Here is a 26,131-nt window from a genome sequence, read left to right as displayed (position 1 = left end):
CATAAAAGTAAAAAAGTGTTATTTGTGAGATTATCTCCAATGTATCATATAGGCTCTAGAAACAAAGTTTCTAAGAAAAAATTAAATAATCCAAATCATACCTTACGAAAGATATCAGATAATTCAGGTACTGCCTCTTTTACTTTCATCAAAGCCACTTCTTCAAATATTTTGAGTAGAATATCTATAGTTGGCTAAGCAAAAAAAAACCACCTTAATATTTAAAATATGAAATTTACAAAAAGATAAGCAAATGTTAAAGATTCTCATTTCCACAATTTCAAGAAGATTTGAGATATGCCTAATGTCATATTACCACTTGTGAAATGGCTTGAATTCAAGTTCTGTACAATTATCACAAACAGAATTTAAATACCAGACAATATGATCCTGTGGAAACTAACCATATCATCTCTAAATTGTTTTCAGATCATTTTTGCCATGATATCATAAGAAATTAATTGGATAACCATGGGAATTCTAAACTAAATTAACAACTAAACAGCAATCCAAAATCCAAACAGCATGTAAATATAAAGATATTACAATAAACTAAAAATACTCCACTTAACTGAGAGTAGGTTCAATTAAATTCATTGGAATATATAGAATATTGTTAAACACATTGAAGGATCACTTACTAATATTTTAATTCTGATGCCAGTGTGTACTACATGAAAAAGTTCTTTCAGCAAACAGGACTGAAGCAAAGATGTTAGGAGATCATGAAACATTTGCAAATCCAAGTGATATACGGAGGTACCTTTTTTGCAGTAATCTGAGAATATATATACTAAATAAAACAGGAAATTTAAAGGTGAACAAAAACAGTATTTAAGTAATTGATTACTGAAATGATTTAGAGATAATCTTCAATTTTGTTCATTTCATGATGGTTCAAAGTTATAATAACCTTAGAAAGGATGCTTTATGACCTATGATCAGACTGATGACCATTGCAAACCATTGCACTATCCCAGAAGTCAAGTGATCTCAATTTGGTCGCATGACAATTATCTCACATTTACAACTGGTTGCAGCATCCTAAGGTCACATGATCAAATTTGTGACCTTTTTTGCCAATTTCCATTGGGGAATGTGGATTTGCTTATTAAACATAGTCACTCACTTTACAACAATCATTAAGATTGTCATAAAATTGAATCTAGTAACATGGTAATTTAACTTATGACTGCAATGTCTTAGGATGGAAATTCTGATCCCTAGTGTGATTGTAAGTCAAGATTATCTGTACTGATTTTGAAAAAGTAAAACACATAAAAAGGATACAATGGAAATTCAGTTTTAGAAAGGGATATAGAAAGGGATTTGTCTAGAGCCGTGATGGCGAACCTATGGCACACGTGCCGCAGGTGGCACTTGGAGCCATATTAGTGGGCATGCGAGGTCCCACCAGAAGTTGGCAAACGGGCCGTTTCCAGCTTCCAGAGGGCCTCCAGGGGGATAGGAAAGGCCGTTTTTGCCTTCTCTAGGAGTCTGGGGGGAGCATAAAATGGGCCTACTGGGCCCACCGGGCCATTGCATGCCAAAAGCGGGGGGAGCCCAGGGCGGCATGCGTGAATGTGCAGGGGGCAGGGTGCATAGAATTATGGGTGTGGGCACACACACAGGCAACTTCCCCCCGCTTTTGGCACGCAATGGCAAAAAGGTTAGCCATCACTGGTCTAGAGTATCATTTTTTCATACAATTTTTGTAATCTTATTTCTTATATATCAGTATTATTCCATGAAACATTAGTTAACAATGAATTATTTTTTTCAATTTATACTTATTTATATAAATTTTATAATCCAAAATGTTTTTTGTTATGCATCTAAAAATATTCACTTTCTTAATTAAAACTGCTAAAACTTCAGTATTTCAAATTCCTGGCTATTTTAATATTCACTGTTTTGTCTCTTTATCTTAAGTACAAAGTGGGATGAAAGAATAGTTAATAAACCATAAGCTTCAGAATTAAATGTCTAGTGTTTTCAAAATACAGTGATCTTGCCTCTAGAACTTTATCTTGAAGAATGACTTTTGACTTTTTCTTTTAACTATGAACAGTCATTAATTTCACATGTGTTCCCTAGCAATGTTTGTTTTCAGGATTAAAATCTCTATGTATTGTTTTAAATATTCAATTTAAATATTTAAATATTGATAAAGTTTTCAATATCAGGTACTCATGCTATACACATTTTATTTCAGCTGGAATTCTAGTTCTAGTTCTGATGTAAAAGGATTGTCTTTGGATAGCTGCTTGAAGATTTTTATATGTTTGGAATCTACATACCTATCTGACTACCAATACTGATGACTTGGCAACCTATTAATTCCTAATTTCCTATTACTTGTTAACTATTATACTGTGCTAGGATAAAGATTTAAAAACTATACAGTGGCTTCAGCTTTATGGATCTGATATCAATAGCGCTCTAAACTAGATCAAATCTGACTGAATTAAGTGGCACTTTTCTAACTCAACTAGATTAAATTCAAATTATTGTAATGTCAACTTTCTACTCAGTAGTGAAATATCAGGATAATTCTTGAGCTATTAATATGTATTATATTCTGAAAATCAACAGATGTCAATCTCAAGCTCAATATATTTAGTATGTAGTAATGTTGAATTTTTATTACCTGCCCGTTGCAGCAAAACTACGCCACCAATACTTATATATTTCTTAATTATTTCACTGCAAAGCTAGTAAATAAATTAAAATCACAAAGTTAATACTCTTTGCTAAACAAGGAAAAAAAAAACCAGTGCAAATTTATGTTATTTACTTTAAAGTCCAAATAGTATCAAAACTATTTTTCAGCTAGTCAAAAGATAACACATAATTTTCTTCTATTATTATACATTTATTGTAAACAAATTATTTGAGGCTACAATTCAAAGCATGTTTATATGGATATGTATATCCTATAAGTATCACTAGAACATTTCTTATACAGCTAATCATAAATATGTTAAATCAAAGCTGAACTATATTTGTTTATTTTTATTCTAATACGTTTTACTTTTACTGTATGCCACACTTACTGCATGCAGCAAATATCAAACTTTGTAGTATTTTACTGAAATTTATTCATTTTTATCATACACTTTCTCTAAATCAACAAATATCTAATGAATTTAAAGATTTAATAATCATATAAATGATTTGTTAAAAGGCAAACATTTATGATGATTTTGATGGCTGTATTTATGGTTGAAAGTTAGCAAAGTATTTTATACTGAAATGGAACATGTTTTTACCTTATCTTCTCTTGATACAAGAACATGAGAAAACCAGCAGTTTGGTTTCTTACAGCCATTAAATGAATTGAAATAGTATCTGCAGTATCCACGGGGTAAAGTCAATCCTAAATTAGTCTGCAAAATTATTTAAAGAAAGATAAAGTATTTTTGTTTTCAGATTCATTTAAAGCCAAAATGGAGGAAAGAGAAAAAGTAAGATTTCTCTGGTATATACTTTTTGGAACCAAAGCTTGTAAGTAACAAAAGTAAAAAGTACTTAAATGTTAAACTTACTATGGTATTTTTCTTTTCTATAATGAAAGCAATGTAGTAAAATGAGTTGGGAAAAAAGGAAATGAAATCTACCTTCCGATTCAGGAATTTATCAATAATAAAATTTATTTGAAGACGACAGTATACAAAATTATTTCAAGACAATACAAAATTATTTTTATTACAATTCAAATTTTAAAATCTTTCCCTTCTAAATTCTGGTAATGAGTATCATCAAGCTAAATGAGCAGGATAACCAATATAGTAGAAGGAATTATATTAACTTTTTTCTCCTAAAAATGGAAGTGAGTATTCTTATGTGTTATTGTGAACTGGTGGCACAAAACCTATGGGCTAAACCAGTGGTGGGATTCAATTTTTTTAACAACCAATTCTGTGGGTGTGACTTATTTTGGGGGGTGGTGGTGGCTTGGTGGTCATGTGACCGGGTGGCTGTGGCTATGTGCATAGGGACTACTCAGAGGGCTGAAAAAAGTCATTTCTGACCTGTCCTCGCACTTTTGACCAGTCCTCACACTTATTACCATCCTCACATTTATGCCCATTGCAGCATTCTTAACAATGGTGTGACTCATTTCACAATTGCTTCTCTTCACCATGGTGACAAGATAGGGCGCAAAACGTAAAATGTTAGGACAGTCGTAAGTACGAGGACCGGTCAAAAGTGTGAGGACCAGAGGGCTGAAAAAAGTGATTTCTGACAGGTCTTCGCACTTTTGACCAGTCCTCGCACTTATGACCCCTCATCATTTATGCCCATTGCACCATTCTTAACAACCGTGTCACTCATTTCACAACTGTGGTGCTTCATGTGACCAGGTGGGCATGGCCAGGTGGTCATGTGGCATTGCTTCTTTACCCTAATGACAGTTTGCTGCAATAATCGTGTGAAAAACGGTCATAAATCACTTTTTTCAGTGCCATTGTAACTGTTGTAAATTAAGGATTACATGTACAAAAATACAAAAAGCTTCTTTGCTTGCAAAAAGCTGCCCTAAATACCAATCATTAGATTAGAAATACCTGCAAACTGGAGTTACAAATCAGGCAGGATGCCAGAGCATCTTGAGGAATTAAAATGCAATGATAACTATCAGCAGCCAACTCTTGCTCATAAAATGAAACCCTTTAGCAGAGGTCATTTAAGCGCTCCAGATTGAAGAAAAGGAGCAAACAGAGTATCTGTTGCTTGTTAAACCAATTACCAGAACAAATTGACACAGGAACTAATCAGATTTCCGAAGCTGCTCCTTTTCAGGAACAGAGATTAACATTTTAACTTCCAAACAAAGCTGAACAGGGAAAATTATCTCATCACTAAACATAGGATTAAACATCACCAAGCAGAGAATTAAACTTCACCAAAAACCAGTTTTAGACCAAAAGTTAGAAAGGGTATGTAAACTCACCTTTGAACATCAATCTTTCTAGCTAGCCAATAAGCCTTGCTGAATGTCACTCATCTTAGTTTCTTGTCATTAAAAGCTTCTGCTTCGTAATTCAATTATTTCTTCAAAGTGCTGATCATTGCACCCTGGCTGGAAGAACTCCAACAGGGGAGTATTTCCTCCCAATAGTGGTGTAAAAAGCTTAAAACAACCCTTCTCCTCTAAGAAAGTCAAGCCAAAAAAAAAACAAAACCCAAAAACACCTCTGAGAAGCTCTGGAACCGGAAGCAACAGTAAGTCTAGGCATATTGCCAAGAATGTAATAAGGGTTAATGGAGAGGCAGTTTCTGTAAGCAGGGCAATAAAGATTAGGCTAGGAAACAATTCCTTACAGGATTAACCCTGTATAGTGGAAAAAAACAAAAGGAGATTTCTTCTAACAGCCGGTTCTCCAAATTGCTTAACTACTTAACAACCAGTTCTACCGAATCGGTGCGAACCAGTAGAATCCCACTACTGGGCTAAACGCTGCTGAGTACTTTTTCAAATAATTTTTAATAAGGCAAAGATACATGTATCCTGATTTATGACCAGTTGCTTAGCAACCATTCAAAGTTATGACTTACTGAAACAAGCAAGTTACTACCCAGTCACGTGACTGCATTTCAGACATTCAGCAACCCAGCTGGATTTATGGCTGTCTGCAGTGTCTTGCAATCATGTGACTTCACTTTACAATGTTTTTGCCAAAATTAAAATGACATATGGTTTTAGGAAAAACCGCATCATAGCGAACAATGGGATTATTTAATAACTGCCATGTTAATTTAACAACCACATTTGTTTAATGATAACCACAAAAAAGGTCATAAAATCAGGTTAGTTATGTGACTCAGCCAATTTATGACCATCACAACATGCACCCTGTAATGGGTGAACTCTATTATGGTAGTATGTTGAGGACTACCTATATTTAGCTTGCAATGATGCACAAACAATCACTCCAAGAATTACATAGCTGCCTTATAAATCTCAACTAGAGAAATAATGTTTATAAACACAACACATGGAGCAGTGTTTCTCATAAACATTTATAAATCTCAACTAGAGAAATAATGTTTATAAACACAACACATGGAGCAGTGTTTCTCATGTGCCTTGACGCAGTCAGATACAGTAGACACAAATTTCTAATGCACACAGTGTGAAATATCTGAAGAATGTGAAGTTGGTCATCTGCCACATAATACCCCAGACTCAACAACTGTTGATAAGAAACACAAAAAAGTCTGGATAGACTGTAGAGAAAGAACTGGAGAAGATAACAAAATACAAAGATGTCCAAACAGAATAGACTGACTGTGGCAAAAGAAAGCAAAGGTACAATCAATAGTAAGAGGTACCTTGGCTGAGATCCTAAAACAATTGCAAAAGACTGTGTCAACTCGCGAAGCATTCCTGACCTACTCTTGAGTTGCCATAGGCAGGGGGATGGGGAACCGAGCCTCGCAGCTGCAGCGAGAGAATCACACTTCAGTCAAAACAAAAGCACATTCCAGCCATCTCTATGTCAAGGCCATCTCCACGGATACCCACAGTGGCCGGAGGGAGGGACTCTACAACCCATGAAATTGCTTTGTTGGGGAATTTGACTGATGACACACCTTCAGGGGAGGGGAAAACAGGGTCAGAGCAAGGGCATGAATTAAGTGAGGTCAGAGTTGGCTTCACTTGGAACATGCTGACATGAAGCTCCTAATAAATAACTGGATTTCTTTTGAAGCTTGGCTCGAGGCTCATGATTTAATTAGGGCATCAGTTGGAACCCTGACAGACAGCTTTACTTGGAACAGCTTATATTTTGCAATGGTATCACCATCAAACACCCACATCTGTCTATCCCTGGTCCTTGGGAAGGATCTGACAGGCAGACAAAAATTCCAAATCCAATCTGAACATCTAGCTGACTGTGCAATGAACCATAGTAATAATAACTGCTATCTATACCTAGGTACCATGTTTCCCTAAAAATAAGATCTGGTCTTATATTTTTGGGGGCTCCGAAAGATCCATTAGAGCTTATTATCTGGGAAAAGATGGTATTGGAGATGGTGAGGGACCAGCCCTGCCTGGCTGGGTGCTCTATCCCTGGTTTTCACAAAGGAGGCAGTGAGGGACTGGCCCTGCCTGGCCGGGCACTCTTAACCCTCCTGCTCACATAGGAGGTGGGGAGTGCACTGGCCCTTGGCTGGCGCTCTGGAGCTGCAAAGTCTGTGCAGCACAGGTAAGTCAGAGCGCTGTGACTGCCAGGCTTGCCCTCCAAGCAGAGCCTAGGCACCAGGAGGGTGTATGCGGGAAAAGCATGGCGAGGCAAGTAGCCTCGCCCTGGCAGATGGGAACGATGGGGCTTTTTGTCCCTCACCTCATTAGCAAGGGGAAGGAGAAGGAGAGAAAGGGAGAGCGATCGCTCAAGGGCTGCCTGTTCGCCAGCTGATCCCCAGGCTTGCTCACGGGGACCCAGTATGGAAGGAAGGGTTTGTTTCTTGCAGATTTGTCTCTCCTTCTCAGAGGGAGATGGAGAGTTAAACTGGGCTAAAGCAGGAGAAAGAGTGGGGAGAGAAGCCATGAAGCTAATGGCAAGGGGTTCATTTGCTTCTACATGAGACCTCTCAGAAGACATGGTGTGCAAATGTAAAACAGTGAACAGTGGAACAATAGAGTCCTTGGAGATAGGGCGGCACATAAATTGCATAAAATAAATAAATAAATAAAAATAAAAGCTGCTCCTTTCAAATCAGCAGCAACGCCTGGACTCTGGTAGCAGGCCCACTTCGTCCTCTCCCCAGGAGTGCCTTGTCAGCGTCCCTTGATGGCCCTTCCCCTCCCTTGCACAGTTCCCAGGGAGGGAGAGGGGGTGAGAGAGAAAGGGGGAACAAATGGGAAGGGCACCCAGACTCGCAGCGCTTTGTTTTGATTCAGGTGCTGCTGCTGACTTGGAAGGAGAGGCTTTTACATTTGCATGCTGTGTCTGCTGAGGTCTTGTAGACAGGCAGGTGAGCCACTTGTCCTTAGCTGTACAGCTTCTCTCTGCTCTTTCTTCTCTGCTTCAGCCCAGCCTAGCCCTATATCCAGCAGCTAAGGATGAGGGGCTTGCCCGTCTCTCCACAAGACCTCTCAGGAGGCACAGCATGCAAATCAAAATGAAGCGCCAAAAGTCCAGGCGCCCTTTTCATTTGTTCTCTCCTCCTCTCTCTCTCCCCCTCTGGGAAATGTGCAGGGGCAGGGGAAGGGCCATCAAGGGGACACTGACAAGACACTCCCAGGGAGAGGATGAAGCGGGCCTGCTGCCAGAGCCCAGGCGCTGCTGCTGACTTGGAAGAAGTGGCTTTTACATTTGCACACCATGTCTCCTGAGAGGTCCCATGGAGAGCTGTGTGGCTTCTCTCCCCACTTTCTCCTGTTTCAGCCCAGCCTAACTCTCCATCTCCCTCCAAGGAGAGAGGCCAAGTTCAAAGGGGAGGTTCAGTTCGGGACCAATCTGCAAGGCACAGACCTTTCCTTTTGCCCTGGGTTCCCGCAAGCAAGCCTGTGGAGTAGCCTGCAAAGAGGCAGCCCATGAGTGACTGCTCTCCTTTTCCCTCCTTCTTGCTTCTGAAGTGAAGGATAAAAAGCCCCATCATTCCCTGCTGTCAGGGCGAGGATACCTGCCTCTCCATGCTTTTCCTGCACACATCCCCTGGGAAAAGCGGTGGCTGTTCCTTGTGCCATGTTCGGGTTAATTTTGCAACTCTCCCGGTAGTGTTGGGCTCAATTGTTTTGGGAAGAGAAGCTGTTCCATTGTCTCAAAACGGGAGGGGGAACATAAAAAGCAATAAATCAGAGCCGTGTCCCTTTAAGATCCCGTGAATGGATGGAGCAGCTCAACTGTGGTTCATTGGGTGCGTGCGTGGTAATGGTGAGAGCCAAGTGTCAGCCTCGGGGAGAGTTTACAGCAGGGAGCCCTTGGATTTGCTGAGGTGGAAATGCACTTGGAGAGAGGGTTATTTGTAAGTCCAACAAATGATATTTTAATGGCCATAGGGGTTGGGTGGGCCCCCGCAGAGGAAAATGAAATGAAGAACCGCTTTGCTGACTGGCAGATGCAAAGGGCAGCTTCTGTCTTGGCTGGATCCAGGGGGAGGAGATTGTTCCTTCTGGATGATAGCCTTTGGAAAAGGAGGTCAGGTTTAAAAGGGGGAAAACAGCCTTGAGGGTAAGTCCCACCAAACAGCAGGTGAAGACAAAAGCATGGGAGTGGGGGAAGGCACACGATCTGTCCCATTGTCTGTCTTTGCTTGCGGAGTGTGCAGCAGAGCTGGAGGACCAGGTTGGATGGCTGGTGGCGAGTGTGCAGGGGCCACGGTGTGGTGCCACTCTCACCCTGCCACCTGCCTTGCCTCACCTAGTGGTGGCAGCACCAATAAGCAGCAGGATGGGGTGGGCGGGGTGGGGGAGGCATGTAATTCGGCCTACCGGATGTGCCACGCAGCTGCTTGTCCCATCATAGCCGAAGGCAAGCAAAGATGGACAGATGGACGGGCAGCTCTGCTGCACATCCGGCAGGCCGGATCACGTGACTCCTCCATCCCTGTGCCTCTGATTCTGCTGGTGCTGCTGCCGTGAGACTTGGCAAGTGATGGGGCGGGGATGGCCCTTGCTCTCTCAGGCCCTGCCATCCAACCTCGTCCTTCAGCTCTGCTGCACACTCTGCAAGCAAAGACTGTGGATGGATCGCATGCCTCCCCCTGTGCCTCTGCTGCCCCCTGCTGCCTGGAGGGATTTACCTGTGCTACGTAGCTACGCAGTCCCAGAGTGCATCAGCCAAGGGACTGGTGGGTTGCAGCTGCTTCCAGACACTGTCAGCCCCTGCGCACGCTCTCGCTGCCTCCTATACTGGCTACCAGCTACATCCCCTGCCAATGACTCTCTTAACTAGGGTTTTATTTTGGGGGTAAGACTTACATTGCGAACAGCATGAAAAATCATGCTAGGGCTTATTTTCTGGGTAGGTCTTATTTTTGAAGAAACACAGTAATTTATTATATGCTATTTTTTCCAGCAAGTTTCTAGCAAGACACTAGAAAGGTCTTAAATCATTTAGAATCCTTTGTGAACCTAATTTTTTGTCTTTCCAAGTATCTTTATGATAAAAAAAAACCCCTCTTCTTGGCCATTAAAGAAATCACATCTTTTACATTTGGAGTGGTAATCACTGAGAGATTTTTCTAGACAAACTTTTCAGAAGTTGTGGTAATAAATTATTGCATAAATATAAATTATTTATGTTTGTTTTAGAGATAATGACAAATTGAATATATTTAAACTGTTAAATACGACTTAGTTTAAGCTTAGTTATAAATACATAAAGTTCTGAAACTTACCCCTGGATGTTTTTCTCCTTTCCAGGTTTTATAACTATTAGTAGTTGATAAGGGCAAACGAGGACATTTCCTTGGGAATCTGAAATCTAATGTTGAAGATAAGAAAACTGCTTATGTAAAAATATATTAAATAATACTTAAATTAAATATATTTCTCTGAAATTCTCATTTCTATATTTGACACTCTTTCCAAGAATTATGATAGAAAACAAAGTATAAAACCAACAATTAAAAATGTATGTTATCACTCCAATGTTACTATTTTATGTTAAATAAGTGCTGTTTGTTTTAAGCTGACACCATTTTTATGATTATTCTCTAGATAAGTACAGTGTGCAGTTATTTATATTAACTTCTATTATACAGACATTTTGACAGGCATTATAGTATACCCCAAGTCTATGTTATAACGGATAGAACTACTTTTCTGTCCTCTCCAAATAGTCCTATGAAATTCTAAAGCATAATTCATATCAAATAATTACATCACCTTACAAGTTTCTTTATAGAACAATTCAAAAATGTTCAAATAACACGTTGAACAGGAAAAGGATCTTTATATGTAGATGAAAAAGTAATACAACAGAAAAATAATATAATACTTAAACATTATTAATTTATACCATTCATCCTTGATTTTAGTGCTGGGTCTTGCTGTTGAGGAACAATGGCCTTCACAGTAGGAAATGACAATTCCAATTGATGATCACAGCTCAGAGGTTCAATTGTTAGGGTATTCTCACTATATTCCAGATGGAGAAACAGATATTCACATGACTATTAATGTAGAAAATAAAATACTACATTATTAAATTTGCACTATTATAATCTGTAAATCTGTATCCCCTTCCTTTCAAAAAAGCAAAAATGTTCCTCTTAAAGGACATAAATTTCTTGATTCATGGTAAAGTAGCAAATGGACTTTTATTTTGTATTTTTAAAACACTTTTTCAATGTCAGCTACCCAGAGCGAAACGGAGTTTGGCTCAATCAAATTGCATCAATCAATCAATCTTAGAGCCTTCTTTATTGTTATATTTCCTTACTGGCTAGTTGTATATCTTAATTCCTCAAACAACATCTGTGATATGACCTATTATTAAGCAGCTGAAATTGATGTGCTAAGTGCAATCAAAGCAAAGTGATAGCTGTATAGTTATCCACTGTCTCGTTTTTCCATATTTAGTAATTGCAATGCTTTGTATGTGGAGATTGCCTCCAAAATTAATTTAATTTCAAATAATTCAAATAACAGCTATATAGATAACACTGAAAATGATCAACTGGAACATATTAATATAATTTATAACCTATTTCTAAGAAGTATTAGCTACAATGACTTCAATAAATTAAAGGAAATCTAAAATATCTGCATCCAAGTTTCTAAATAAAAGCTTTTCACTTGTGAAAATTAACAGATTTTATGGTAGAGTTTCAGAACTCTTTTTTCTGGCTGTCCCTTCAGTCCATGACAGTAAAGAACATAAGAGGCTAAACTGCTTTTATTGATGGCTCTCAGTCTGGGAATGTACTTTCAAACAGGTTTTTTTAAAGAGTTTCTGAGCAGTTAGTTAATGTTTGGAACCGACATCTAATTTAAATCTTAAAATTAAACGAAAATAAATATGAGAAAGTTTTTTCCTTCACATAATTAAGACTGATTTGAATATTACTATCTGAATACATACATTTTTGCAAAGTCTTGAACATTTGTTTTCTGTTCTTGCATAGCAAGCAATTTCTTTGAAAATTCATACTGTAAAATGAACATCAAAATAAAGTTATATAAAATTTAGAAATGATTTTTGTTTTAAAAGTAATCCATATTCTTAAAAAGAACTACAGGAATAATTCTTTTTGATTATATTCTTGTACTATAATTTTCTAGTGGACATTTTAATAAAGCAATATGCATATTCCTAGTAGCTCTCTAAAAGTAATTCAAAAACTTCATTATGCAGCTCATCTTATTAACAAAGCCATGTTACAATAAAAATTATATATGTTCTCATTCCTTTGCTATACTTCATATGTCAAAATAAATTTAATAGCACCAATAGATTCCACACAGAACATCAGAAACAATCTTTGGAAAAATATTTATATTTAGCAATCTAATCTTCAGTATCTAATTGAAACCTATACATGTCAACTCCAAGTAAATCCCATTTCTTTTAGATAATTTTCTCCCAAGTTAGTATGTCAGCAACCTTTACATTATAAATCTTTGTACATTTACCTGGAATTAGAACTACTGATCTCAGTGGGAAAAATATATACATATAAACATATGTAAAAAAGTGCAACATATTACTTGTAAAAGATAAACTTTCCCCAATGCAGTATTCATTACATATTGAATTATTATTATGCAACAAAATCAATGTACTTCTATACCTTTTCATCTGTATCAAAAACCTCGGTAAGTTTATTCGGTTCTGACAGCTGTCCATCTTCAGGAGATGATTCTGATATTCCTCCTATAGAATTGATTCCATTTAGAGCCTCTAACTTAACTTCATCAATTGGGAAAAAGAATGTCATGTATACTTCTAAACTACAGCAACATTAGAAACGGAATGCTTAACTGAAAAATGGGTATTTTCCAAAATTCCTAAAGTAGTAACTCTACATTTAAAATGACACCTCTATGTTGGAAAGAAACTTGTGGTACCAGATGATACGACATTATTAATCATTTGATCAATGGTTGCCACTTATACCATTCAAAACATGAAGCTGTAATTATCATGAGAATATGTCACTACATAACTCATTTGATATCAAGCCCTAAATGCTCCAATAGAGATTAATATGTCAAAATTCTTAAAATAAAGGTTAATACATTTTTAAAATCTTAATTAATTTTTAAATTTCACATGTACACATACAGTATACACATATTAAAGAAGGGGAAATAGTTGGCCAAACAATAACATTAACTGGAATGCAATTTAAAGTTCCTATGAATTGCTATAATTTAATGTTTCAAAAAAATTCAGACATAATTCAGATATGATAAATTCTCAAGAATTACAAATAAACTACAGAATTCTTAATTCTCTAAAAACAAAGTATATAGTGATCTCATTTTTAATTAAGCTGTATAGAATCATTAATTAATTAATTATATGGTTATGTCCTGGTTCACAGGTTGAAAAACCTAATTCTAGCACAGTACCTAGCAACAAATCCAATAGGAGGAGAATGCTAATAATCTACATGCTTCTTTTCCTTTTATATTTAGAACACAATGCAATACTTTATACAAATACAAAGCAAACCACAGGCAAGGGGAGCATTATGGCATTATACATAAAATGTATGCTTGGCTTGCATGTTAATTGGACCAGAACTTTTTATACAAAAACAGTTAACGACGTTTCTCTAAAACTGGGGTTTCTTAACTTTTTCAAGCTGTTGGAACCTTAGTTTTTTAAAAAATCCCAGAACTCCTGTTTGCCTTTTAATCTAAAATTGGCTAAATGCAAGTAACTTTATTTTTGCCCTTAGTCTCTCTGGAACCATATAAAATTTCTGTGGAACCCTAATTTTAGGTGGCAAAAAATCTATTTCCTACAATATATTTTCTGTTAATTATTAATTAATGGACTGAAAAGTAATAAATATTGGATGCAATTGATTATCAATTGACTTGTGATAACAACTTTAAGTCTGAACCTGTTTTAAAAATAAAACTGTAATCTGGAACATACCAAAAGAACAATATAATTTAATATGGTTAATTATGTCCCATATGCTGATTATTGTTAGTTCTCAATTGACATTGGCATTTGGATAAGATATGAGATTCTTTACGGTTCTTATTTAAATTAAGGACTTCTTGAGTAAAATACATTAGACAACTAAAGTGAATAGTGTGCTGAAAAAGCATATGAGAAGAAACTGATATTATAGTAAAACAATTTAGGCAGGGATTCTATAAGGAATCTGAACAGGCAAGGTAAAAACAGCTCTGGTAGGCAGTGTCTAAGATATCTCATTATTCTATTACCCCTGAGTCCTGTCAGGTTTTATACACTTTAAACTTATTATAAATTTCAGAATGTTTTGGAAAAAGAAAATTTAACCATAACTAGGGATAAAAATAACATATTTTGCTAATAGAAAAGCATGAGTTTAAAGCATATAAAACCTTACAGGATTTTTAGATATCTGAAGAACTCATAATTCCAAAGTAATCGTAAATGCAGTCATAAATATTATATGACTGAACCCGATTTTACAACTATTTTTACCATGGTCAAATAGCAAATCACCAATCTTTTAGTGAATCACATGGTTGATTGTTAAGCAAATCCAACTTCCCCAAGGGATTTTTTTGGCAAAAAGCTGAAAAAGATTGCAAATCATCATCACATGACTGTAAGCTGCTCATCAGATGTAAATGTGAGCCAGTTGCCAAGTGCCCAAATTATGATCACACATGTGTGGGAGAGGTATGACCTTCATAAGTGCAAGTACAGGATGTGGCTGGTAACTGAAAAAACACCCTTAGTTAAAAGATTTTTTCAAAAGTTTGATGAACTGATAATAGTTGTAGAAAATATTCAGATGTCTGTAGCTCTTAATAAATTAGGTCCCCAGAAAGAATGTGATTTGAAAGCAGGAGATCTGTTGGAAAGAAATATGGACTGTACAGACTTAGAACTGAGCTGATTGCATACCCCTCCCCTTCAAGCCAGCATTTTTTTATAACAGAAGCAACCTGAGTGAGGGGGAAGTGATAAATTGATTTTTTCCAAAAGGACTGAAGGACATTGGGGAATGGATTTTATACATTTAATCGAAAAACAATTTTATCTGGACTTTTTTTTGTGAAGATAGACTGACTTTGGAGATTCAATTTATTATGTTTGACCAGACAATTGATAAGAGATGGTATTAAGAAACAAATGTGAATACTTAATTCAGGAAGAATTACTGTTAACTCTTGGAATGATTTAGAATGATAAAATGCTGTGATAAATTTTCTACAAGTTGATTAGAAAGAGTTTGTTAACAGATGGTTTGGAAACTTTAATATTGCCTTTTTTATTATTATTGTTCTTGTTAACTATTTTATCATTAATATAGTATATAGATGACAGGTTAATAATTTACAAATAGAATTAGTTTTTTAAAAAATTTTGGGGCTTATTTTGCGAGGGATGGGGAATTAAATTGTAGTATTGATCAGTATTCAACTGGAGGGATAATATGTTTCTATGTTTCCAAGTTTCCAACTCCATCTCCTTGAGTACAGGTTTCCCACAGGGCTGTGTCTTGAGTCCACTACTGTTCACTTTGATGATCCATGACTGCTGTGCCAAATCTGCTACAAATCATGTGAAGTATGCGGATGACACGGAAGTTGTGGGTCTTATCCGGGATGACAGTGAAGATGCTTATAGGGAAGAGGTGAAGGCTTTGGTGGACTGATGTAATTAAAGTAACCTGGTTATAAAAGTTGATAAAACCAAGGAAATCACTGTAGATTTTAGAAAGAGTTGGCATAGTCATACTCCACTCAGTGTCAAGGATGCAACTGTAGAAGTGGTCAACAGTATTACCGTATTTTCCGGTGTATAAGACGACTGAGCGTATAAGATGACCCCCGACTTTTCCTGTTAAAATATAGGGTTTGGGCTATACTCGCCGTATAAGACTACTCCTCTTCCAACACACACCAAATAAAAATTAAAAAACATCAACTGGCTCACCCACAATGTAAAAGCAGCTGTGCTAGACCCAAATTGCCCCTGCAACAAGCAGGAACCTCACACAGCCACAAAAAGCCCAAAAACCCAACTTTCACACTTTACACACACAAAATTTCACATACAGCTTTGTGAAACAGTACAGAAGTAGTAACACTACAGAAACACACTAAATCTCAGAAAGCTGCACAAATATTATTTTACTTTATTTTATTTTAATTTTTATATGAAAGCTAAATTTAAAACTTCCTAAACTTTAAATGGCTAGGTCTAAAAAAGAACAACTAAAAAAACCCCCAATTAACTATTTTTTTTAAAGCTCCCAAAGGGGAAAAAACTTACCCAATAGAACAGGGGTCTCCAACCTTGGCAACTTTAAGACTTGTAGACTTCAGCTCCCAGAATTCCTCAGCCAGCTTCGCTTTGCTGGCTGAGGAATTCTGGAAGTTGAAGTCCACAACTCTCTGCCTGCTTGATTGCAGGTAGGGAGTTGCTTGCTGATGAAATGGATTGCAGGCAAGCGAAGCAAGGCAAGCGTTGCGACTAGCAGCTAAGATAAGCAAGCTGGAGGGGGAAAACTTTTTTCCTTTTACATGGCTCTGGCGATCCAAACTGAGTTGCCTGATTAGCAGGCAACTCAGCTAGGATCGCCAGAGCTTGGATCGCCAGAGCCATGTAAAAGAAAAAAGGTTTTTCCTTTTACATGACTCTGGCGATCCAAGCTGAGTTGCCTGATTAGCAGGCAACTCAGCTGGGATCGCCAGAGCTTGGATCGCCAGAGCCATGTAAAAGAAAAAAAGTTTTTTCCTTTTAAATTGCTCTGGCGATCCCAGCAGGCAACTCAGCTGGGATGGTCAGAGCCTGGCTCATCAGAGCCATTTAAGGCTCGTCAGAGCCTTTCAGGCTGGTCTGCCTGGTTACAGGAGAACGACACCTGGCGTATAAGATGACCCCCAACTTTTGAGATTTTCATGTGTTAAAAAGTCATCTTATACACCGGAAAATACGGTAAGTATCTGTGGGTGCAGAAAACTAACAATCTGATTTGGTCTCCCCACACATCATCCTTAGTGAAGGATGAAAACCAGCACATATTTTTCCTTCTGTCCTGGCCACCTTTTAGAGGCACGATTGAGAGCGTTTTAACAAACTACATCACTGTTTGGTTTGGTGGCAGCAGTGCATCAGAGAGAAAGTCCATACAGAGTGATAAGGACAGCTGAGATGATTATAGGAAGCTTGCTCCCCGTAATTCATCTTATAAACTGCTTATAAGCACTATGTGCTTAGAGCTCAAAGCATTGTTAGAGACCCATACACACCCACTTTACGGTCTGTTTCTGTTGCTCCCCTTTGGGAGGAAGTTCTGAAGCATTTCTAGCAAGACTACCAGATTCTGTAACAGCTTTGTTCCCTATGCCATCCACCCAAATTTACAAGATTTGTTTTTCTCGACATGTACGAACTAGACTATGTATGTATGTATGTATGTATGTATGTATGTATGTATGTATGTATTTTGTCATGGTTATGTAGTATATATTGGAGGTGGTAATCCTTTGAGAACTGTATGCAACGAAATTTCATTTTAATGTATGCCGATTAGTGTACAATCAAAGTGACAATAAAGTTATTCTATTCAATTCTCATCTGTTAGTTTTTATTTGTTTTAAAGAAAACATTAAAATGTTTTTAATGTTTTTTTTAATTTTTTTTTGAAATTTTGATTTTTTTTAAAATAAAAGAACCAAAAATGAGTGCAAGTATAGATAAAGCATTTTTTCTGAGGTTGTCATAACTTTGAATAGTCATCAAATGGTCCCAAGTCAAGGACTATCTTATAATGACCATATTTCTGTTTGGACTTTCCCTATAAACTAACACGTAATCTATTCTTTCCAAAATCTGTCTGGACCATTGCTAGATCTATGCATTATACATACATGTTGTATATTATATACATCAATTTATTTATTACACAATTATGCAAATTAACTATGTTGTCAAAAATTATGTAAACTATTTTGTCTCCATTTCTGCATTTTAATCTCTTTACCTTGTATCACCAAACCATCAGCATTTTCATCCAATTTCAGTGTTTCATAATCTTGAATGAGGCTGTCTCTGTAAATGAAAGATTTTATAAAATTTAAGGAAAATTGTATTATCAAGCCCTTATCATTCTACTAAAACAGCACAGCATAACACTCTATTTTACTCATAATTTATGCTTCCTCTTCCTCATCCAGCAACTCTCCAGCTGGCTTGCAATACCCCTTCTCCCGAATTGGAGAAATCAAGGGAATCCTACTTTCCTTTCCAAACAATGATGAATATAACCCTGCTTTCTCTCCCTGCGCTGTTTGGGAAGGATCAGAGCACAGCACATGGAGGAGCTGGCAGGCTGGAAGGAACCTTTCAGGGGGGTAGATGTAGCCCAAAGCTACAGTTTGGAGACCCCTGCACTACACCAAATTCATTATATGTAGAAGCTATACATACAGCAATTTCATCAACTTCAATCATTATAACAAATACATGCAACTTAGTTCAGGAATAATATGGGATCAGATGCAAGTACTGAATAACCAAGAAATAAACTACTCTTATATTTCCAACTAATTTGTTCAGAAAACGCCACTTAAATAAAGAAATATCATCTGGAAGATGAAGTAACATCAAGAACAAATAAATGAGAGTAGCCCTTTAAGAATCTGAAGGAAATAGTTTGGAGATGAATGTGGATCTTGTGGGCAAGAAAGTATTCTATCAAGGGTCATACAAATAACATCTTAGTTTGAACTGTTGATGTGATGCATGCATGCAATATTTTATTATTTTAAAGACAAAGTTAAATGTTTTCTAAGTTGGTTCTTTTGTTATGCTTGTCTTTCATTAAATGTTTTAGTATTTCAGAAAAAATTGCACACACACCACACACACAATAATTCTGGAGAATTGTTCTGAAGACAAACATTAAGTGTTCCTCTCTAAAATTAGGCACTTTTATTGTATAACCTTATCTCACAAGAGTCAAACCTGGAATACTGAAACTATGATAATTCATTACCATTTGTACCATCTAAAATGGATGTTATTGCACTACTTGACATACCATTTAGGCATGAAGATTTATCTAGGTCATGGATGTCAAACTCAATCTCATTGAGGGCCGTATCAGGGTTGTGTTTGACCTTGGGGGCTAGGGTGGGCATGGCCAGTTTAACGCCACTAGTGTCGGGAGTGCCTATGGTAGCTTGAGCGCTCTGCCAGCAACAACGGGCTCTCAAGCTCTGTTTTCGGCTGTGGCAGCCTCCTGCAACCGTCTACCAGCGAAAACAGAGCCTCACACGGCCCTCCCAAGCTGTTTTCACTGGCAGAGGCACCACGGATTGGTCCTTCACTGTTTCAAGGATGGCCCTGCGGGCCAGATCTAAGCACCCCATAGGCCAGATCTGGGCCCCAGGCCTTGAATTTGACACCCCTGAGCTAGATGTTTAAATGAAAAAAAAAAAAAAAAGCAAAATAATTTGTATTTAAATCTTAACATTTAAGAATATACTCTATTTTGTACTTTTTCCTATCTGTAATGTGTAATAATGTGAATATGAACCCAAATATGTCTGAACATAAATAGCTAGATTCTTTACTATAGGTAAGTGCTATTGCATATTTAAAACAAAACAATCATATAAAATCCTATTAGAAGACGTTTGTTTTACAATTACCGTTGACATGCTTCAAATTTCTCTGTGAACAATTTTAATATAGTGTAGGAATAAGGTATACTCTTGATTATCCTCCCAACTCCCAAATTCTAATTCATCACACCACTTTTACTAGATCACTTCATATTCTATAGTTCTAAGATTTTGTTTTCTTAAAAATCTTTGAATTGTACTTTAAGAAAAGCCACACCATAAATAAACACACACACACACACAAAATTCGAAGCAACAAGCCTACCTAATGCATTTCAATTTCTTGCTTTTTGAAAGTTGAGATGATTTCGATTTCCATTCCAGATCTTTTTTTGAAAAGTGACTGCTATGCATTTTTTTAGTATTATGAATCTTTGCATAGTCATCTTCTTGCTCAACATTATCTCCAAACAGGTCAGGATCATCTTGAATAACATCAATTACAAGAATATCATCTTCATAAACCTTAGGAATATCTGCACAAATATCATCTTTGTTCTGTGCCAACTTATTGTTGACATTAACTTTATCAATAATTTCTGAGGCCAAAGCAGAATTTAGCATTTGTTCCTCTATGTTTCCAGTACTCAAAGAGAAAGGAGTAGCATTCAAAGTTGGTGATTTTAGTTTATTCTTATGTGAAGTATTCTCAAAAATATTACAAATTCTTCTCTTTTTAGAAACATTTTCAGAAATATCACTGTTGAATTGATGTATGTATTTTTCCAGTCCAGACATATAATTCTCCTGTTCTGATAGGATTTGTGAGCTAGAATTTTTGTCAGATGAAGCCACTTTAATTCTAGCTTCTTTTAGAGAAAGAGCGTTCTCTAAAACATTTGAAGAATTGCCAGTATTTTTTTGGGATGATGTTTCAGTTTCTAGTTTTCTAAAATTACCTTTACCCTTAAGTAAAGGAATTTTGAAATTTGACAAAGTTCCTGATGTCAAATTTTTCAACACTGTTTTTTGTTTGGTAACTGATGCTTTTGGATTATCTATCCTCTTTTTCCTAATGCCTGCAAATGAGTTATTCTGAATATTTATACTTTTTTCTTTGACTTCTTTCCTTAATAAATTCAAAATCACTTTTGATTTTACAATTTCAGTACCAAGTGTACTTTGTTTAGATCTTTCCATATTATAAGAAAACCTATTCTCAGTAATAGGTGAAAGTATCTTGCCTACATGCAATATGCAGTCTGAAAATGGGCTTTCAACAACACATTCCATTGTATTTATAGATATTTTACAACTATCTACCAATGGTTTATGAACCTCCAATTTGCTGCATTTTGTTACTGAATCAGTATCTTCTAAATATCCTCTATGTGAATCCCATGCATGATTTTTACAAACCCACAAGGATGTCCTTGTGCATGATTCACGAGGCCATATATTTTTACCACTAATTGGGATTGCCCTTTGACAGCTATACAGTTGCAGCTTCCTACCAGTTTTTTTAATTTTTATGTTACATGTCCTTTTTCTTTTCATGTAGGGAGTAGCATTACTATTACAGATCATACTTTTTTCACTATCCAGTGTCTCCGCTATGGATTTCTTTTCATCTATTTTACTGAAGTCAATAAATGCCTCTATTTCTTTTAATTCATTCTTGTCTGTTTCGAGAACTACCGATTTCTCAAAAATACTGTAACCGTATGTAATGAAGTGCTCTTGGTCTGCTGTTTCATTGCTAGACATGGTGGCAACTTGATTTTGAGAAGGCAGCTCGAGACTAAAATCAGGTATACAATCAAGTAAAGATAAGATATTTGTGTCATTATAATCTAGTTTTTCTGAAATTACTGCAGAATCTACGGCAACAGTATTTTCTTCTATTGGTATTCCATGTTCTGTGGAAAAATCCTCATTTACGAGAACTTTCATGACTGATGATTCTTCTAGGTTCTCTGGCATTTTTAGCTTTTTGCTTGGCTTTTTAAAATCCATGGACAATTTATTTTTCTTGATTCGCTTTCCATGTTGACTTTTAGTATGTTGGAACATTTCTCTTGAAACCAAAATGTCTTTTTGTGTGATTATATCATGTATTACATTAAGGATACTACTAAGTTCTTTCTGTCCCATACCCTTAGAAGATAGGGATTTTCCTTGATCAAATGCAGTATACAGAAATCCACAATTAATTTTATAGCTTTGAGGCTTGATACCTGTAGATTGTAATAACGTCTTACAACGATCAAATGATTTTACTACTAGACTCTTTTTGCAGGGCGGAAAATTATACATAGGAAGCCATTCAAATCTTTCATTCTGATACTTCACCAATGCACTTTTTTCAATTTTCTTTTCAAGTATTCTTATGTCAAAATTTTCTGGATATGCTGTATTTGTGATAGAAAAAGTAGTGTTACAATAGTTTTTAGTCTGCTTCCAAAAACAAAGTTTAACAGAATTTTTGTTCTTGATCACATCTGCCTCAGTTATTAGTAGACATGCAGACTGTTCTAATGCTGTCTCTATATTGCAGTTCTTTAAAGTATTCAGAATTGTATATGGCAGCCTTCCATATTGTCTACTTAAAATGTCAAGGGTATCTTCTCCTGATTAAAAAAACAAATAATCATTAATATATTTAATATATTCTCAAGTACAACATAATACTTCACTATAAAAAAGGTATTTATAAATACATATTCTACAAAACATCATTAGAGACAGAAACTTATCTTGTATCATCTAAATTTATTCTAGGTCCTATTTTAATTAGTACAGATAGTCTTCAACGTATAACTGTAATTGAGTCTGGAATTACAATGGTAAATCAAGAGAACACATGTCTAGATTTGAAGATAAGAGCAATTTTTATAATGGCCATTAAGTGAATGCAGTGGGTTTTTTTCAAGTATCTATTTTCCCTGAGTTTTTTTTGCTGAAAACTGACAAAAAAGTAACAAATTGTGGCAATATGACCACACAATGCTGCAATTAACTGTAAAGATGGGTCATAAATATCTCTAGGAAAGTCTGTCATATTAAACACTTGTTAAGCAACGGATAGTTAAGTCAAGGATTATCTGTATAGTAATATGGTTATTACATATGTTTATTTAATAAAGTAATTTAAACATTAAAATAAATAATTATGCAAGCATATATGCATGCTACACAAGGGAATTTTAATTATAATATAGCATTAATTTAGTGTAAAATGCAGCAGACTCCAAAAAAGATACCTTTAAGAGAATTAATAAAAGCTATTGAAGTTTCAGTTCTAACTACACTCCTTTCAATGGTAATCTTTTCAATCAAATCAAATTTATTATTTTAGGAACTGTTGCAGTTCCCCAAGCCATTTTACTACTTTAGTTTTTAGAAGTGTTTGTATTTTCCAGCCAAAATATAAAAGAAGCAGCTTTATACAAACTGTACTAGTGTGCCCAGTACAAGTGTGCCCAGACATGATTATTCATTCTATATATAAAGAATTAGTGTCTAGATAGACAGAAGTCCTATGTGATCTTGAAAAAGCTAAACCAGGTCAGACCTAATTATAGTTGTAGTTGGGTGAGAGATCATCATGAAATACTAAAGTGGTTGGCTAAACTGAGAAATATTTTTAAAAATCCATCCAAAACAGAAATCACTCCCAAATTTTAAGAAACAGCATGGACATGGACATTAAATTAACAGGAATCAGATCTACTTGAAGGAGACTCGGTTTCAAATGCCTGCTTTCAAGCATGGAGCTTTGACTAACATTTCTTGGAGAAAGTTTAAAATTGTAAAATGTTTTAACTTCAATTGCAAATGTAACCAAACTTAATTTTTTACTAGTTATACTATCCCAATTTTAATTTGAAAGTCATTTTAAAGTTTTTAAATTTAGATTCAAGCAGGCAGTAATAGATCCGAAAAAAGAAAATCAACTCTAGTCATAAGACATATATTCAGATGAAAAGGGAATAAGCATCCTTACTAAATGTTTTGATTTCTTTTTTAAGATCAGTTGAAGACACAATTTCATCCTTTCCATCTGTCTCTTCCTTACCAGTTCCCTGTTTTGGTAAACAACAGCTTCTTTTTAGGTACACAATCCATTTGTTTTTTAGTTATTTTCTTCTTTGAAATATATTCCACAATGTCTGTAACACTTCTTTTGGACTTCCAACTTTGTTTTTCACCATCACTTGTATATATTTTTGATTTTGAAAATATTTGTATTACTATCCTATTTATTTCTTTTACATTATTTCTGCATTTATTTTCTTCAAAGTCTGCTATAGAATCTAATAAATCTTGCCTATGTCTATTTGAAGCTTTTATACTCTTCTGCAATTTTGTGACAGTCAGTTCTTTTTGTTTTACAAAATTCACCATGGCATTTTTCATTAGACTCTCTAATCCTTCTATATAGTTACTTGAAAAATGTGTCACAGCAGCTGACCTCACACTATCTGGGTACTTTACATATACCTGCAATTTTGGGAAATGTTCTCTATATTTTAATACACTTATGTTCTGTATGATACATTCTAACTTACATATGCCTCTCTTTATTCTCTGACTTCTGTCCTGCTTTTGTTCTGGCCAAGCTGGTTTAATCCTCTCCCTAAAAGTCCATGTTTTCTGCTGAAGTCGCAATTGTGAGACTATGCAGCTACAGCTTTTCTGCAGGTTTTCCGATGCTTTTTCAGACCCTAAATCTATCATTACTGAATTACCATGCTTCTCAGTTATGTTTCTTTTTACTTTTTGACTTCTGTTCTGCTTTTGTTCTGGCCAAATTGGTTTAATTCTCTTCCTAAAATTCCGTGTTTTATGCTGAAGTTTTGATTCTGAGGCTAAATGGCTGTGGCTTTTTTGCAGGTTTCCTGATACTTTTTCAGAGCCTAAATTAATTATTATTGAAGTCTCATCCTTTTCAGTTACAGTTTCCATTTCCTTGTGTAATCCTCTCATTATCAAGGAATGTTTGCATTTTTTCTTTAAATTCTTTGCATTTTTTGTGAAACTTAGGAATTTTTCTTCATGTTCTAGTAAAGAACTAGTATATATTTTTTCTATGACAATGTCTCCTTGAGATCCCACTTCCAATGAAGAACTCCTACGCTTTCTTTTCCTACCCTCTGATTGCAGTGTATTTTGCAAAGCAACATCATGTTCCCTTTTCATCACACTTGATACTCTCTTCTTTGATTCTCTTCCTTTTATCAAAACCTCATCTTCCAATTTAATGTTTAGAATGTAGTCACAGCTGACTGGCATAATGTCTATATTATGGCAACTTCTCTTCTCTCTTTCCTCAGAGACAAAATTCCTGTTCTGCTGATCCTTATCTTTTATGACTGTTTCAGAAGTAGGAATGTATTGCTTACTTAAATTATGAGATTTTACTGGAAACAGCAAAGAGAACAATTGGTCACTGTCCCTACTCTCATTTTTTTTAGTTATCTATCAGAGATGTTGTCTGTTCAATTCCGGTTTCCATCCCAACTTCTAGTAACAAACAAAATTAAATGCACTATGGATTAATTTTCTAATATATCTGAATTAATTTTAGGCAACAGAATAGGCAAAATGTGCTGGTAAAACCTTAGAAACAAATGAGCTTTTCAGGAAGCCAATTGTGAGCTTCCTGCATTCAGCTATGGCTCACCAAAACTATAGACTTAAATTCTTTGGTCAACATAATTACAATATAAGAATTGCTAGTGGTTTTGTTTCCAAATAAGCTCAACCTTAATTGTTTTAGTTCGTTTTTGTAAAAGAAGAAATAAACATTTAAAGACAGCATTAAGAAAGCCATTCAAGTAAAGACACTATACATTAACCCAGTTTCTTTTTGGGGGATGCTATAACTGAAAGGGGGAAAGGAGGGAATTAGGAGAAAGAGAGATAAATATGTTGTCTTCAAAAAACAGAGCCTGCTTCTATCCTCTTAATTTATGAGATACTGAAGGCTTTAAGACAACTGGGAGGATGTCTGTCCAGATGCTGAAAAGTAGCCGAGTTTGCGTAGACTCTTCTCCAGAAGAAAGCGGAGAGGCCACTTCTCTACTGCCTACGCAGATTCCCCAATTCGCAACTTTTGCGCACCGCGCCGTCAATAAATCCGAAGGAACATTATTTGAATTACTGTAAAGCGAACAATGCAAAAAGCTGTATTGAGAAGTCCCCTAACCACAGGAACCACAGATAATTTCCTTCCACCCCCATCCCCCAAACTCAATTACCACCTTAAAAACCAAGCCAGGTTGCCCTAATTAAACTCCCCTCTCGTTCCGGGCCCAGCCAAAGCTGCTGCCGTCCGCCGACTCCACACCCCTCTTGTCGCAGCGGGCGTTGCACGCACGCGCTTCAGGAGGGAAAAAGTAAGGGGGCGAG

General features: G+C 36.1%; 2 protein-coding genes across 20 annotated transcripts in view; both read right to left on the bottom strand.

Moving 5' to 3' along the window:
- Positions 1 to 26,131, bottom strand: part of TOPAZ1 (testis and ovary specific TOPAZ 1) — a 324,534-nt gene that overhangs the window by 57,073 nt on the left and 241,330 nt on the right. For 11 of the 19 annotated variants that reach the window (XR_015734254.1, XR_015734257.1, XR_015734256.1 and 8 more), the window contains exons 1-10: positions 20,043 to 26,059; positions 18,133 to 18,200; positions 12,754 to 12,836; positions 12,045 to 12,112; positions 10,980 to 11,098; positions 10,357 to 10,442; positions 3,273 to 3,389; positions 2,651 to 2,714; positions 642 to 793; positions 102 to 194 (exon numbers count right to left, since the gene is read on the bottom strand). Coding sequence is in view for 8 of the 19 variants with exons in the window: in XM_087894241.1 (XP_087750367.1) it covers positions 102 to 194; positions 642 to 793; positions 2,651 to 2,714; positions 3,273 to 3,389; positions 10,357 to 10,442; positions 10,980 to 11,098; positions 12,045 to 12,112; positions 12,754 to 12,836; positions 18,133 to 18,200; positions 20,043 to 22,033 (2,841 nt within the window). In the remaining 11 variants the exon portion in view is untranslated. Of the gene's footprint in view, positions 1 to 101; positions 195 to 641; positions 794 to 2,650; positions 2,715 to 3,272; positions 3,390 to 10,356; positions 10,443 to 10,979; positions 11,099 to 12,044; positions 12,113 to 12,753; positions 12,837 to 18,132; positions 18,201 to 20,042; positions 26,060 to 26,131 lie in introns of those variants that run through there. The other 8 variants (XM_087894245.1, XM_087894246.1, XM_087894247.1 and 5 more) reach the window with 4 other exon arrangements.
- LOC132710183 (uncharacterized) lies at positions 22,108 to 25,012 on the bottom strand. The gene has a single exon (XM_060685833.2). The coding sequence runs from the start codon at positions 25,010 to 25,012 to the stop codon at positions 23,792 to 23,794; it is 1,221 nt and encodes a 406-aa protein (XP_060541816.1). The 3' UTR covers positions 22,108 to 23,791.

The sequence above is a fragment of the Pantherophis guttatus genome, chromosome 4 (genome assembly GCF_059756535.1).
Source record: "Pantherophis guttatus breed Tessera chromosome 4, ASM5975653v1, whole genome shotgun sequence".
NCBI lineage: Eukaryota > Metazoa > Chordata > Lepidosauria > Squamata > Colubridae > Pantherophis > Pantherophis guttatus.
The sequence above is the reverse complement of the archived record's forward strand: the minus strand, read 5'-3'. Positions and strand labels throughout refer to the sequence as shown.